The sequence below is a fragment of the Eumetopias jubatus genome, unplaced genomic scaffold (genome assembly GCF_037043125.1).
Source record: "Eumetopias jubatus isolate StellerSeaLion01/CBP00866 unplaced genomic scaffold, mEumJub1_p1.0 scaffold_3, whole genome shotgun sequence".
Lineage (NCBI taxonomy): Eukaryota > Metazoa > Chordata > Mammalia > Carnivora > Otariidae > Eumetopias > Eumetopias jubatus.
Window position 1 is genome coordinate 88304666 of NW_028274809.1, and position 16526 is coordinate 88321191.

Below are 16526 nucleotides of genomic sequence, written 5' to 3' on the forward strand. Positions count from 1 at the left end.
ACCACTCTCCAGTTCTTTCTTCTCTAGATTCAGGGTAAAATGGTCAGTCTACTTCCTGAGCAACATTCAATCAGTTCCCTTTTCTCATGTACTCATAAAATTTCATGAATGATTCTCATGGAGTCTCTCCTTCCTTTGAATCCACTGGTCTTTGAACAAAATTGACTTGTAGATTACTTTTCTTTTATAAAGAACAGCTCCAACTACTGGATTCTGTCTATAAAATGCGAGAGTACTTAGCATTTCCTTGTTCTTAGCATTGGATCTAAATGGCTGCCATAGCAAAAGGAAAAATCCCACTATTACTTGTATTTATTTACTTAACTCAGTCAATCATTTTCTCCCTCCTTCTCCCTCTCCTTTTCTCCCTTCCTATTTCCTGTTAAGGCAGGAAGGCACATGCTGCCCAATGCAGACAGATTCTGCAAAATGTACATAATGCATGTTTATTCAATGTATGGAAATTTAGAAAGAATAAGAAAACCATTCATTTTAGCCCCTCACATTATAAATAAGGTAACTAAAGCACTGAAAGTTGTGTGTCCAAAGTTGCAGAAAGAGTTAGTAGGTATGGCAAGCATTGGAACTCAGACCCATTCACTCCTCATTATCTGTTTCAGAGAATCACAGGTATTGGTAGTTGCCTGTACATGCTATCTAATTCCATCATCCATCCAATATAAGAATTCTAAAACTGGTCGCAATGATGCTTACCCAGTCCTTGTTTGAATATTTTCAGGAACAAAGAACTGGCTATTCCACAGGGTAGTTAATTCTACTGGTGGGCAGTAATTGTCAGAATATTCCTCCTTTGTGGAGCAATATTGCTAAAGATTCTACTCAGTGATTCTTGTGCTGTCTTCTGAAGCTACGCCATCAAAATCTATAACCTTGTCACAGGATCACTCTTTAGATAACTAAAGGCACCATAATGCCTACCTAACCCTTCTCCTTTACAACTGAAACATACCACTTCTTTCATATATCCTTACATGACCATTTGTAGGCTCTTTCCCTACCAATTGCCCTACTATGAATATAGTTGTATTTTTAATGACCTTAGTAAAATTAATGGTCTAAAATGGGGAGTTGATGTCCAATGGGTATAGAGTTTCAGTTCTACAAGATGAAGAAGTTCTAGAGATCTGTTGCACAGCAATGTGAATACAGTTAACACTACTGAATTATATACTTAAAGATAGTAAAAATGATAAATTTTACGTTGTTGTTTTTTTTTTGCCAGAATTAAAAAAAAATTCATGGTCTAGAATTAAACAGGACTTAGTATCCCATATGTGGTATTTTTATAACAGATTGAAATGTACTTATTACCTTCACTAATTTAGATTCTGGGCTTCTGTTAACACAATCATAGATGGCAGCCTTATCATGTAACTCCCATGTCAAGTGTCCAGTCAATTAATACAGCTAAGCTTTTCTAGCTTTTCTTATAGACCAGATCATTCCTTTTGGGTGCTTCTAATGTTTACTTTTCAAAGTTCTTTTACCTTTTATTTTGATAGTCTTCTCAGTCTTCCTTATCCACCTACTTCTGAATATGTATATGGGTCTGGTCTTTTCCACTCCAAACTGTCACTCTTATATTTTTGTCCTCCTGTAACTCCTAACCCTGATGCGGTTTTATGATTTTGAATCCATAATATTAATGATGTCTCCCAGTTTTATGTAATTCAAAAATTTGATAAAATAATTTTTAAGGCTGTAACCAAATAATAGTAACAAAGGCATGAACCTTTTGGGGAGTAATTAAAAACATTCTTCAGGGGAAACTGATTTAACAATTAAAACTGTATGGATACAGTTTTGAACAAATTACTCATTCACTTCAATTTACTACCGTCTTGCACTTATGATACTTTCATTTATCTTGAGATTTCTCAAACATTGCTAAAACTACAAGAACACTCTATTTATGGCATTTTCATGATATATACTTACCTAAAAATTGTATCGGCAAATAAATGAAGTTAGTTTGGCATGCCTTGTTTTTATTTTATTCTTGAGCAAATAATCTCTTTAAAAATGCTGACAAAATAATGTTTTAGCAAGTTTATCCTGGAATTATTGCCAGAGGTATATGTAAACTTCACTTCTCTATTGTTTGAAAATTTTCACTCATTTTTGAAATTGGGACAATGTTATTTACCCTTTTCCGGTTTTCATTCGTCTTTCCATTCTTCCATTTATTTCAAAATCACTGTCAATATTCTAAGACCAAAATTATTTGTTTTGTTACTTGTTTGATAACTTGTTTCAATGTGAAGATAAACTCACTTTTAGCTATTATTTTTTTTTTCCTTTTCTTTGATTTAGAACTTTAACTTCCTATTAAACCTATTTGTTTTCACTTCACAATCCGACAGTAATTACTTCTATTAGAATGTTGGAAACAGGGGTCCCTGGGTGGTGCAGTCGGTTAAGCATCCAATTCTTGATTTTGGCTCAGGTAATGATCTCAGTGTCTTGGGACCGAGCCCCACCTCAGGCTCCATGCTCAGCATGGAGTCTGCTTAAGATTCTCTTTCTCCCTCTCCTTCTGCCCTGAGTGTGTGCTTGTGCTCTCCCTCTCATTCTCTCTCTCTCTCTCTCAAATTTTAAAAAATGTTGGAAACAAAGAAATTAAGTTCTTTTTCCTGTTTGTGTCATACAGATTTATGCTTTATATCCCAGATGGTCTTGTTCTGTTTTTTCATGTTCTATACATTTATATTAAACATTTTTATTATTTTTGTTTAGAAGTGTTATGCAAGCTTCTGTTAAATTGTCTTTTGGTTATCCTTAGAGGTGTGTGATGTGCTTTCCCACCGTCTTCGGTTACAGTGCTCTCTTTTATACGTACTAGATTAATAAGGCTCTGTATGCAACAAAGTGGGAGGTTAGGCAAACCCTGCTGGGGTATATTGAAAGCCACAGGCAGAAATTATTAAAAACAGGTTTTAGTTCCTTGACCTAACTCAGCATTTCCACAGCTTTTTGCTTGAGGATATGAGTCACCCAGGAAGTTTGGTACTAATAAAGATCCCCAGGCCACTACCGCCTTCCTCCAAAAGTTCCCATTCAGTAGGTCTTGAATAGAGTCCAGGAATATGTATTTTAGGAAAAGCACTTCATGTGATTCTTATCCTAAGGCAAGTCCAGAAAATTTAAACTATGTGATGTCGACATTCCCTACAAATTAGAATTTGTTAAGGCTGCTACAACAAATCACCACAAACATGATGGCTTAAAACAACAGAAATCCCTTCTCTCGCAGCTTTGGAGGCCAGAAGTCTAAAATCAGCAGTGCCTCCCCCAAGAGAATCCTCTGCCTCTTCCAGCTTCTTGGAGCTCCTGCTTTTCCTTGGCTGTGGCAGTATCACTCCAGTCTCTTGTCTCCATCTTCACATGGCCTTTCCCTGTGGAAATTCCCATCTTGAGATCCTTAATTACATAGGCAAAGACCCTGTTTCTAAATAAGGTCGCATTCACAGGTACCAGGGGTTAGGATTGCATATATCTTCTTTTTTAAGATTTTATTTATTTATTTGAGAGAGAGAGAAAGAACAAGAGCTGGGGCGGAAGGTGGGGGCGGGAAGGAAGAAGCAGACTCCCCACTGAGCAGGTAACCCCAACGCAGGGCTTGATCCCAGGACCCTGGGATCATAACCTGAACTAAAGGCAGCCGGCTTAACCGACTGAGCCACTCAGGCACCCCAAGGATTTGGCATATCTTTTTTTAAAAATTTAATTTTATTAATTTTATTATGTTATGTTAGTCACCATACATTACATCATTAGTTTTTGATGTAATGTTCCATGATCATTGTTTGTGTATAACACCCAGTGCTCCATTCGGTACGTGCCCTCTTTAATACCCATCACCAGGCTAACGCATCCCCCACCCCCGCTTCCCTCTAGAACCCTCAGTTTGTTTCTCAGAGTCCACAGTCTGGACATATCTTTTTGATATATATGATTTAACCCACAACTCCGGAGAAACTACACTACCAGTTGAATTATAATAAAGGCTCAGGTATAAGTAGTTTCAAAAGCTGTACAGATACTTCTAATATACATCCAGGTTTGTGAAACACTCTCACAATGCCAGTTATTTAGTCCTTGCCTCCTGATTTACTTCTTATGCAACCTCTCTATAACATCCTTCCAATCCTCAGATTCTCTTGCTTTTCCCTTGTATCTGGAGCTCTGCACCTCCAAAAGAAATTCAGCCCTTTAAATTTCTGTCAAGAGTAAACATGAATTCTTCAGACATTTCAGCAGCATTGATTTTACACACACACACACACACACACACACACACACACACACACACACACACACACACTGCTGTGATAACCCACTAACTGTTCTAGTTTTCAGTACCCTTTTAATTTCTGGACTCTGAAAATTTATATTATTTTCTTATACATGCAACCATGTATTAAAATCGTTGGTTATTACTTTATCTAACATTTCTCTTTGTTTTCCTTATTGCCAGAACTATTCAATATGTTTTTCTAGGTCTCCCATTAGTCTCATTCTGCATATACTTCCTGGATGTTCCTTTTGACTTCCAAGACTCTGTTATATCAGTAGCAATCACTTCCAAATCTATTGCTCCAGCCTATTTGTAGCTCCTAAAATTTCACTACTTCTTATACCCTTCTGCAGCCATTCCGAATTTTTTTTAGTTTTTCAAACATTTTATATACTGTGACTTCTGGGTCTTCAGGAATGCCATCTTTCTAGAATATGCTAAAAGTACTCCTTCCCCTCCTGCTCCCCTCCTGATTTAACCAAATGTGTCATTCATATCAGCTTGTAGATAACTTCCTCTGGGGTGAATATCTAAGAGTAGTTTTGACTTCTGTTGTGGGTTGCAATAACACCTTATGTTGCTTCTATCATAGCATTTAACAGAAATTTATTGAAGTCACTTGTTTAAATATACTACAGGTATTTTTCCTACTAGATTGTAGGCACTGTGAGAAATGAAAATGCTGAACTTTGTATCTCCAGTGCTTAGCACTATTTTATTCATTCATATTCATTCATTCTAGGTGATGTGTCACTAAGGCCTCGAACTCTATCTGGTATAAAGCTTTCGATATTTTGAATGAATAAAACTTTTGAAGTAGTTTTCTACTCTGTTTCACAGAGTAGAAACTTGAGGTCAGAGATGTTAAGTAAGTATCCAAGATCACATTATAATTAGTGTTAAAATCAGGATTTCAACTCAGATTTGCCTGCCTACAAACTATATTCTTTATATATGACCTATGTGATGTCTAAAATGAGGTTTTTATGTAACAACAATGGAAGAGCAACAAAATGAAGATGATTTGTGGTACACTGTTTTCTTACGGTTTTCTCCAAAGTATCTTTACTTAATTGGATCTTTTGAAGTCTGTCCTGTGCACGTACCAATTCTCAAGAGCCACAGCTGGTATCATTATCTAAAAATGTTATATATTTCCTCAAAAGATATAATCCTATAATCTATATAATTTTAAAAAGCACTATTTTCCTATATCCATATTTAATTGTGGATAATTAAATATCCTTAATATCCATAATTAATATCCTTAGAGTAGGTAATAAACAGAATTAAAATTTAAATGGGCTGCATAAAACACAGAGAGAAGAATTAAATTTTCCATCCTTATAAAAATATTTCTGTGCTATAATTTTTTTAAAGGGTATTGGTATGATCGGCATGGCATAGGGATGAAATAATATATTTTGGAACCAGTCACACTATTATTCAGATTTTACTCTGACACTGGCTGGTTATGCAGTGTATGCTCAAGCAAGTTATGCTGATTTCTTTTACAAATCAGGGTTAGCAATAACAATTGCTAACTGTTGTGAAGAGTATAGGTAATGTATGCACATAACTAGCCTAGTATCTCATACTCAATAAATAATAATATGTAATGTGAGTATTATCATCTCCTTCAAATTTAGATAACAATTTCCTAACCCTGGATTCCTGTAATATTCTTACTTTGTCATTTATTTTGACTTGAATCTGCTATACATTTTCCCCATACTTAGTCACGATGGTCAACTTTATATACATCCAGGATGTGGACTACATGCTTTCAAACAGACCTATGATAACTTTATTTTGAAACTTCAATAATAAGTTACTTAGAAATATTCACTTTGAGCCCAAGAGGGAAAAAGAGGTAGGAAAATTCCTAGAGACAGGAAAGAAACAAATTAGATCTGAAAACTACCTTTAAGGCTTTGTGTACTGGATAAATATAAGTAGAATACCAACGATGATTACTCTTGAGAGGAGAGAAAATTGTTGCCATTTACATAATAGCATACATATAACCTGGCAATAAATTTTAAATGAAAGATATAATAGATAAATTGAGCATACCACCTGCAACAATAGAAGATTTTTTAACAGTCCATTACTCCACATTAAATATTCTACGAGGCTGAAGTCACCACAGAAATAAAATATAGTTTTCTTCTCTTTAGTGAATTTTAATATAAAATGTAAGCCACTTTCATTCATAACTTTTTCTCTTCAGAATGAATCAGGTAATCTTTCCAAGTGTCCTTCAGTCTGTCTCATGGGAGATCCAAAGTCAACGTCGAGAAAGAAAAGATTGTGTTTAATGTTTAAGTCTTTTTCAAATATAAGAATTCATAATGGTATCTTAAAAAGAACAAATACCTAGAAACAGACTGAACTACCAGATACTATTTTCAACTTTTTTAAAATTAATGCTAATATGGAAGAACAGAGAAAATGTTAAATTTATTTTAAGAGGATTTCATTTTATTTTTTAGGAGAAAGAGTATATTGTCACTAGACCTCTTACTATCAGATACCCGTGATAAGATACTAAGAAATTATGGATACAGTATTTTCCAATGTTAGTGAAAAGTGAAGTGCCTTATATTATACTTTAATTTTTAATGGAACTCCTTCTAAAGTGTGTTGCACATTTGACTGCATTATTAAGCAGAGAAAATCCAAAGATAATGTTAACATATTAAATTTATTCTTCTATTTTTTTTTCCTGAAGTTCAGTTACTATCTTTTACTGGATTGCTATGATAATTCCAGAAGTTATTCCGTAGATAAGCCCATTTTTGTTACATTAAATGCCTTCAGGGTGTTGTGCTTTTCCAGATGACATTTCTTCTGACTTCTTGACTGTTAGGAATTTAAGGACCTGAGAGATCATGTTACAAACCACATGTCTGTCACCAGAGAGGCTGTGTGATTTACTCAATGTCATAGTGCTTTGTCAAGAAACAGAAATGAAACATTAGTAACTTCACTCCCTTATTCCTGTCCCTTCAATTAATGCCTTTGTTCTTTTTAGTGATTTGTCCTATGCTTTCTTCTAGTTACCATTTTCTTAAATTCTATATAATTTACCTTTGGTCCTATAAACTAAGTCAGACAAGGAGGTTGCCAAGAGAAATAATGTGACTAAGTATTAAGTAAAAAAATAAGTCAGAAATGAGATACAACTATTTAAGAACAAATAGCCATTGTATGCAAGTATGTATGTTAAATTCACTGTGGGCAGATATATCATTCATTTTCCTAGAGATTGAATGTACACTGGGTTTTAGATTATTTTATTTACTTTAAAAGCTTTTACCTTTTGGGGGCTAACTTCCAGATTTTTTTGGCGGGGGGGACAGTTTTTAGACTTAGAATCTAAGACATAGACTCTTACAGGTCACTTGAAAAATTTCCCAATGAAGTAGTGCCAAATTTCAGAGGTCTCCAAATGCTTGGGGTGATTTAATTTTTTCCTAGTTAAATGTATGATGTTGGTTAATATGTTCCTAAGTTTATAGAAGAGAGATTAAAAATGTGAATTAACCTATTCTAAATTCAAAAAGATGCTATGTTATTTTTAAAAGTTAGATCTCATCATATCTTAGAATCTGCATTTTGTTTTTTACTCATTTTAACCATTACTTATGCTGATACTTTGTTTAAAGTCATTATTCATGTTTACTGTACATCTTCGGAACATTAAATGTTTATCTAAAGAAGAAAACATATTTTGGACAACATCCCTGTTGATTCTTGAAACACAAACACCTAAGTTTTAATTATATTGTCAGGCAACAAAAGAAAAGTCTCTTAGAAGTATTGATTAAATTATGCCTTGGGCGTTTTCACATTTCTTTTGAGGGCTTCCCCTTATATGTCAGAAAATTTGTTGAGTTGCTGCATGGATAAATTTTGATATAGTCTTTTATCTCTTCGTATCAGTAAGTGATTGCCTCCTCTTCTTTGAAGCAGATTTAGGCTCTGACCACATTTTTTTGGTTTTGAAAAGTTAAATTTATTCTAAAATGTATATCTCAAGGCATGTCTTTGGTAATCACAAAATTTAATTAAGATTTATTCAGTTTTAGAATAATATCCATTCAAATTCCAATACCTCAGGGGGATATACTCAAATGTAAACTCACACAAAGAAATTGTTTTTTAAGAAGTAGAAAGCAAGTAATCAATACCATATCAACCAGATCTGAGTCTACACCATATCAACCAGATCTGAGTCTACCACTTTTCTTACATATTATTAATGAAATAATATCAATTTATGTTGTCATTTGGACAAGTTACTGGTACTAGAGATGGCTTTCACTTGTAGTCTGTTCACTGGATTCTGTTGCTGTTCACTCTGGCTGATTCTCTTTTCCCAGCTCAACTACACACTAGAGAGAGTTCTCACAAACTCCAAAGTTGACTTACTGTTTTATTACCATTTTAAGAATGAATTGAAATTGAATTGAATTGAAATGAAATTGAGTAAAAATTCAATTTAATTTGAAATATTATTTTGAGGATAATACACAACCTATGTGTTTGTGACTCTCATGAAAAAATTAATTTGCTCACATTTTACTATTCTAGCTAGTTGTGACTTGCCAAAAACTATAGGTTAATATAGACTTCAACTTTAAAAATGTCATAGTTTTTAAGGGAAAAATATAAGTCATTCTATAAAAGTTATAACAATATCATTCAAAATCCTTATTTCCTAAAGACACCATCACCAATGTGCTTCACTGGTGAAAATACTAACAAAATGCTCAGTAACATGATTTTGAATATTTGGTAAAGTCCTAACTCTTAGAAAGGAACAGTGCAGAATAGGCCTAGATGGAACCCCTGGGAAGCATAACTGTTAGACAAGCCCGAGGCCCAAGGGCCAATATTCCAAACTTTCTTATCAGTGGTGGAGTGCAGGAAATACAAACAGTCCTTCATCAAATGATTCCTGTGGGCTTTCAGTCACTGTAAAGTACGCATTTAAAAAATTCTAAAAGTATGGGTATCCTATGCCCTTAAGAAGTTTATGTCACTGTATTTGTTTATCTGCTGTTTCCTCTGCCTTTTGTGGAGGACAGGGGTGGAGTTCTGGTCACATTAGCAAATGAGATACAAATTAAATCAAGCACAGTCAATAACATCTTCCTTATTGAATGTTTTTATATCTTTCATAGAATTTCCAACTTGTGAGCCACTAACTCAATTTATATGCAAAAGTGGAAGATGCATTAGCAGCAAATGGCACTGCGACTCTGGCAAGTACCAAATGTTCCCAGTATTACACTGATTTGATTTGGGGGCCCAGCTGTCGGTGCTGCTTCCTCCTTCAGACGTAGTTTGTACGAGGAGTTTGCAGAGCCAAGCGGAATGGCTAAGACAAGTGGTGACAGGGCACCTGGCACATCAGTGGGGATTAGCATTAAGGATAATGGAACTCCTTATCTGTCCTTTGGGGCTATAAAGAGATTGGTGTTCAGATACTATGCTGGACAGAGTCTAAGTCTGCAGACGCGAAGTAAAGGGGACAATTGAGGAAGTGACCTGGATGATTCAGGCTCTCCGAAGCATCGAGGTAAAGTGCTCTGTCACCTCAGGATGGAGGAGTTTATAAATTATTACGGAATTATCCAAATGGTCTCAACTCTGCCACCTTGCTCTTTATGTACAAATAATGTTTGCTTTCTTATACTCAATTGTATCATTATGCTAAATTATGCCAAACACAGGTAAATGAATTATGTGTAAATCATACATTCTCACTTACTGATTTCAATTTAATCTGTTTTCACTTCACATTCCTCTCCCCTCCCTCCTGCAACGGTTGTTAATAAAGAATATAAATCATTGCTAATGATAGTGACAATTTCCCAGTATAAATACACATTTATGAGTCAGTAGGAGAAGGGTGCATAGGGACTCCTCCTGTTGAGAATAGAGAAGAAGGGTCTGAATTAAAGATATGGTTATAAACTCAGGGGCATAGGGATTATAGGTCTAAGCAATAATTTTCCACGATAATTATATCACCAGCTGTATCATTTCATGAAATTCTTGCAATCACCATTGTCCTCCCATTTTATAATTATTTCAGGCTGCATAGGTTTGTTCAGTCAGTGGTTAGTCACTTCTGAGGAACATAGAACATAAGCTTTAAAACCCAAAGTCAAGGATTGTTTTCCCTCTTCGTTTAGTAGTTGATGTTCAATCGGAAGCTGAACAGTATCGAAATGAAGATATCCCCCCACTGTTCGTGGGATATGCTGATCATTAATTTATCATTCTTTTATCAAAAACAAGAGAATACTCTATGTGGCAAAAAGAAATGGTAGATATTTCATAAGGGATATTTTCTTCCTGGATCAGTTTTCACTCCCTTGATGTTGTTGCTTCTTTCCAGATGACGACTGCGGGGATGGCAGTGATGAGGCTGGCTGTGTTCACTCTTGCTTGGATAATCAGTTCAGATGTTCCAGTGGCAGATGCATCCCAGGCCACTGGGCCTGTGATGGTGACAATGACTGTGGAGACTTCAGTGATGAAGCCCAAACCAATTGTACCAGAGAAGGTTAGTAATTTTGTGAAGCTATGAACTCTCAGTTTAAACTGATATATAATATTTAAGTATTTCAGAATGAATATTATATAAAAATAATTTACTCAGCAGATAAAAAATATATGTATTGGGAACAGTGTAAATAATTGACTGATCACTTTACTTTCTCTCTTTAACTTCTCTGGTTTCTCATCTTAACACCTCCTTATACTTTGATACCTTCTGTGGTGTTTGCTTCCTACTTTCATAGGTGCTGTACTTACCACTCCTTAATCCCCTCCAACTTCTAAATTGCTAAACCCCAAGCCCACCCCAAAAGGAAACAAACAACAAAAAACAAGAAAGGCATAATTTTTATTTTACTTCAACACCAAATTTGTTTCTTTAAGGCCTGAAATACCCCCTATTAAGTGATGATGTGTTCCCACTGATTAATTTCTGGAATGTAAGCTAAGAGAAGGAGACTGACTGTGGGCCTCAGCATTATCCATGGGCAGACCTGACTCTGTCATTTGCAAAGTTTGATCAGCCATAGGGCATGTTAATAAATTAGAAATCATGTTGGAACTATCACAGAAAAAAATCATCAGCCTGCCAAAATTTATCTGAGAGAGAGATAGCAAGAGAGCGTGAACGGGGAGGCAGGGGTGGGGGGGAGAGGGAGAAGCAGACTCCTTGCTGATCAGGAAGCCTGAGGTGGGTGGGGCTCCAGGGTCATGACCGGAGTTGAAGGCAGACTCTTAACCTACTGAGCCACTTATGCACCCCCAGTAACATTTTTTTTAAGTAGAAGTTTTCGGGGCACCTGGGTGGCTGTCGGTTAAGCATCTACCTTCGGCTCAGGTCATGATCCCAGGTCCTGGGATCGAGCCCCACATCGGGCTCCCTGCTCCGCGGGAAGCCTGCTTCTCCCTCTCCCGCTCCCCCTGCTTGTGTTCCTGCTCTCGCTCTCTCTCTCTGTCAAATAAATAAATAAAATCTTTAAAAAAAAATTGGAAGAATTTGTCATTCATTCTTTCATTTATTCCACAAATATTTATTGAAAACTTTTCATGTGCCAGGCACTGTGCTTGTACCAAAGGATGGATAAAGGGGTGAAGAAATGTGGTCCCTGTTCAGTATTTAAAATCTAGCATGCAAACAGACAATAAAGTGATTTATTTAATGAATTGGATGCTGGGGTGGGGGGGCATATATTGCATGGTCATAAATAAGAAAGGAATCATTTTCAAAGTGTTTTCCAAGGGCATATTATTTGTCTTCTGCAAATATTTAACAACTTATAAAATAAATGGAAAATTTCTATATTTTTTTTCCTCTGACATGATTCCTTTCGTCTTTCTTTTGTTTCCGCTCTCTGTCACTTCCTCCCTCCCTCCCTCTCCTCTTTCCCTTTTTCTCTTTCTTTTTTTTTCTTTCTATCCCACCCCTATTTATCTCTATCTCATTCTTTTGTCCTTTTCTCTTACTTTCGTTGGTTCACTAATACATAAGCACTAGAGCTTTTTACTTACCATTAAACTTGCATGTAGAAAGAGAAGGTGTACAAAACTATATTTTCCTTTTTTTCTTATATGGTGGAAACATTCATCTGGGGTATGGTTGACATGTCATTACTAAGTTACACTTTGAATATAGACTGCATTTCCCCCCACCTCACAGATGTCTTTGTAGGCTCCTCATGAGGTATACATCTGTGGTCTGCTGGCACTGCCCCCGATATGCTGTGAAAGATAAATTGCCCCAAAGTCAATTTACTTTCATCTCAGAAGTGAGATTCCCATCCCTCTTTTCTACGTGAATTTGTCTCTAAGTTAAAATGATCATTGCACATTAAGAAGTTTTGGAGAGATTACTTTAGCTTCATGAGTATCTAAAGTGAGTGGCCCATCCCCTGGCAGCCTCACTAGATAATTTCTTAGGTTTGGATTATTATAGAATCAGTGTCTATTTATGTTAATGTTAATGTTATTTAATGTTAATGACCTTCACCTTTAGAGCACCTCAATTTCACAAGTACGCTACTGTAAAGGATATACTGTCAATGTGAATACCATGCATTTCTTATATGATTATGGTATTATACATACTAAGGAAATGATCCAGATAATCTACATGATTCTTGGATATGTTTCAAGCAAAGAATGAGAACTTCCTGAACTAATTTATATTTATCAGATTATAAATTCTCTAATCAAATACTCTTATTTGGTGAATACAAGTTGCAGGAATTGAAGAAAGACTGGGGATATTCTAGGATGACTTTGATACAAGACAATTAAGAGTGTTTCAGAGGGCATTCAAATATTTTTATCCATCATTATTTTATGTATTCTGATATGGAAGTTGTAAAATAATCATGACAGAATTGTTAAAGCTCATCAGGAAAGTCATTTTGCACATGCAGGTTTTGTAAGGCCATTGCCAAAGTAAAGTAGAAATCTGATGCAATTAGTCAGATAATTTAGTCTCGAAACCTGCTGTGGAAGAAAGAGCAGGGGATTCGAGCTTAAGTTTCAAGACAGGCTGTCAAAACTGATCAAATCCACCATATAATTGCTCAGCACTTTGCTGTACATTGCTTGGGTTAAAAGAGCATATAGTGTAGTTTCTCTCAACTCAAATTGTTTTCAAAAGGGCAAAAATACTCTTGAGTTAACTTTTAATAGTAAAGGAGCAGAAGAAACCAGGAAATGGAACATTCCATATATTATCCCCTTATTCAGAAAATTCCTGAATTTAAGTTCAATTCATATTCTCTCTGAAACCACTTTCAAAAAAGAATTTCTATAGTGATGATCATTTTTTTTATCATTAGTGTGGCTAATATGTGAGGAAACTATTAATTGCTAGTCCCCTTCTAGATAAATTTATATTCATCTCCTTCCCCTTAATGTTGTGATGGTCTTTCCTCTCACTTCCAAGCTCCCTTACTAGGCAAACAAGATGCAGTATCTTTAGAAAGCACTGCACACATGCATGCACACACAGAGTCTACAAGCAAGAGGTGAATAGAAAGACAATCCATAGCATAATGATTCCTTCCTTTGCATCATTGCCTGTTTATGCCTATGTTTATTTAGCTCTGGTTTCTTTTTTTGGTTCTGACTACTTTGATTGGCACATACTTCTATAGTGACTCTTTTGTAAAACTACTGGGTGCATAGTTTTTACAAATAGAAAAACTAAGTGGCCCTCAAGCAATTTGGTATGAGGGAACTCCCTTTAGAGCCTTAGGCCTGGTCATTTATTAAGTATTGAAAAGTTTTGTAAAAGATGGTTTTACCTGTGAAGATATGAAGAGTGGAGTTAAAATGAGACTTCAGTCTTTTCTTATAAGTCTTTAACTCTCTGTCTATAAGGAAAAAAAAAGAGAGAGAGATAGAGAAAAAGAAGAAAGAAAGAAAGAAAGAAAGAGAAAGAAAGAGAAAAAAAGAAAGAAAGAAAGAAAGAAAGAAAGAAAGAAAGAAAGAAAGAAAGAGAAAGAAAGAAAGAAAGAAAGAAAGAAAGAAAGAAAGAAAGAAAGAAAAAAGAAAGAAAGAAAGAAGGAAGGAAAGAAGGAAAGAAAGAAAGAAAGAAAAAGAAAGAAAGAAAGAAAGAAAGAAAAAGAAAGAAAGAAAGAAAGAAAGAAAGAAAGAAAGAAAGAAAGAAAGAAAGGAAGGAAGGAAGGAAGAAAAAGAAAAAAGGAGACTGGACATATGCATCTATAAAATAACAAATATATAGAATTAATCTTATTGTTGACAGTTTAATTCATTTGAATTATGTATACCTTCCTTCTTCTACTCTTTTGGGAATAGTCTTAACCAAATTTTCCCAAGGAATAAGGCATTTCTAAAGCAAACATAACATTTTTTTTTAGTATCTTTAGACAGCTATTCTTTAGGTCAATTTCCATTCAGAAATTGTTGTAAAAATTTATACCCAATAATTTCAGCACAGACCTGATGGGATAATAGAACAGGTTTCTGTAGAATTGATTTTGCCTAAATTTTGCAATTTCGCCTAAATGCAACTGAAATATCCCTCAAATATTTGGATTTTTCTTTACTTTGAAGGGTCATCTGATCCTGATTTATGGTCACTGTTCTTTAATGCCTTCTGTTTGGCTGTCTAAAAAGGGGATATTTACTGCCAGGTGCACTAGGCACACGAGCTGGGTGATAGAACATATGTGATCTTTTATTTACATCACAAATGCAAATTAAATGCAAATTTGAAATTAAGTAGGTATTGACCTTCAATTTTGATTTATTATGAATAATCTTTAACAAGTTCCCAAATCCATTAGGCAGTTAAGTGTATAACATTATTAATACGTATTCCTACACATGGTCATATTCTTCTGTTTTAACTGCTTAACTGTTTCTGCTTTGGAAACTTTCACCTTTTGGGGGGCTCTGTCCTCATTCATTCATTTAGTCCTTCATTCATTCACTTGCCTTACTACTTCCCTGTTCACAGATATAAGAAGGAAGCTAGAATAATTTTGTCTTTGTAGTTTCATAGTCAAGTACGATATCTGATACACAGTTAATACTCAGTAAATAATTATTGAGTGAAAGAGTTTATTTCTTGACCACAAAATTTGATTACACCCTCAGAATTCAACCCTTATTCATTTGGTATTACATATCTAGTAACTTTCTTTTCTGTTTCTTTGCCTTATCCCCAGATCCTGGAGTTTATTTTCATGATGATGTTTAAGACTAGGCATACTGATCTATTCATGTACATCTTCTTAATAAAGTGTAATCACTTTCATTTATCCAATAAATATTTGCACTTTCAGTTCAGGATTCAATAAAATAAAATAGATAGGACATCTCCCTTATCTTGTATTATTGTTTATTTATTTTTGTTTACATCCTCTCTGTCCAATAGGTAGTACGTTCCAGAAAGATAGGAAGAGTTTAATTTTTCTAGTATCTGTTATTTAACAGTAAGTGAGTGAGAAGATCCCATTAGTAATAATTCAGTGTTGGGAGGAGGAGTTAGCATATGTTGGCCACCCACCAGTTGCCAGGCATTTTACATTTGTTATTCCATTTAGTCCTCACAATAAGGATTACTCAGAGAGGTTAAAATACTTGCCTAGGATTACACAGCTGGAGTTTCAAGCAAAGATTTTCTGTTCTTTATTCTTCCATCCAGCTCCCTGCTTCTGTAATGATGGAATATATAATTCATCCCTTCCCTTATTTTCTCTTTATGCATAACATTTGTATGATCTCCAAATAATTACTGTTTTTCTCCATTGCATTCTCATTTTTCTTTAAGAGAAAAGAAAGAACTTTCTACTTATTACAGGTCATTGTAATGAAATTTCCCAAAGAGCCCTGGAAGGAACTTGGAACATTATATTAAATAACTGCAGTAAATCTGCCTGTCTCTTTCTTGGTTTGTTTGTTTCTGTTCTTTCACTCCCACAACTCTCCTTGATAAAGTAGATTCTGAAACTTTGTCATTACAATAGCTGTGGACATTCCCACAAAGACAATTTCTTCAGTCACCCAAAGAACCTTAGTCTGCCATAAAAGTTTCACCTCATAGACTTAGAAAATTTAGAAAGCTGGGAGAAAAATGAAAGATCATTCAGTTCAGTTATTTTATCAGGCAGATGAGGAAAGGGCTCAT

At 35.0% G+C, this 16526-nt stretch overlaps 1 protein-coding gene across 2 annotated transcripts in view; it reads left to right on the forward strand.

The window, feature by feature from the left end:
• Positions 1–16526, forward strand: part of LRP1B (LDL receptor related protein 1B) — a 1880289-nt gene that overhangs the window by 1164608 nt on the left and 699155 nt on the right. For both annotated transcript variants that reach the window (XM_088022156.1, XM_088022157.1), the window contains 2 exons: positions 9511–9591; positions 10734–10901. In XM_088022156.1, coding sequence (XP_087878282.1) covers positions 9511–9591; positions 10734–10901 — 249 coding nt within the window. The remainder of the gene's footprint in view (positions 1–9510; positions 9592–10733; positions 10902–16526) is intronic.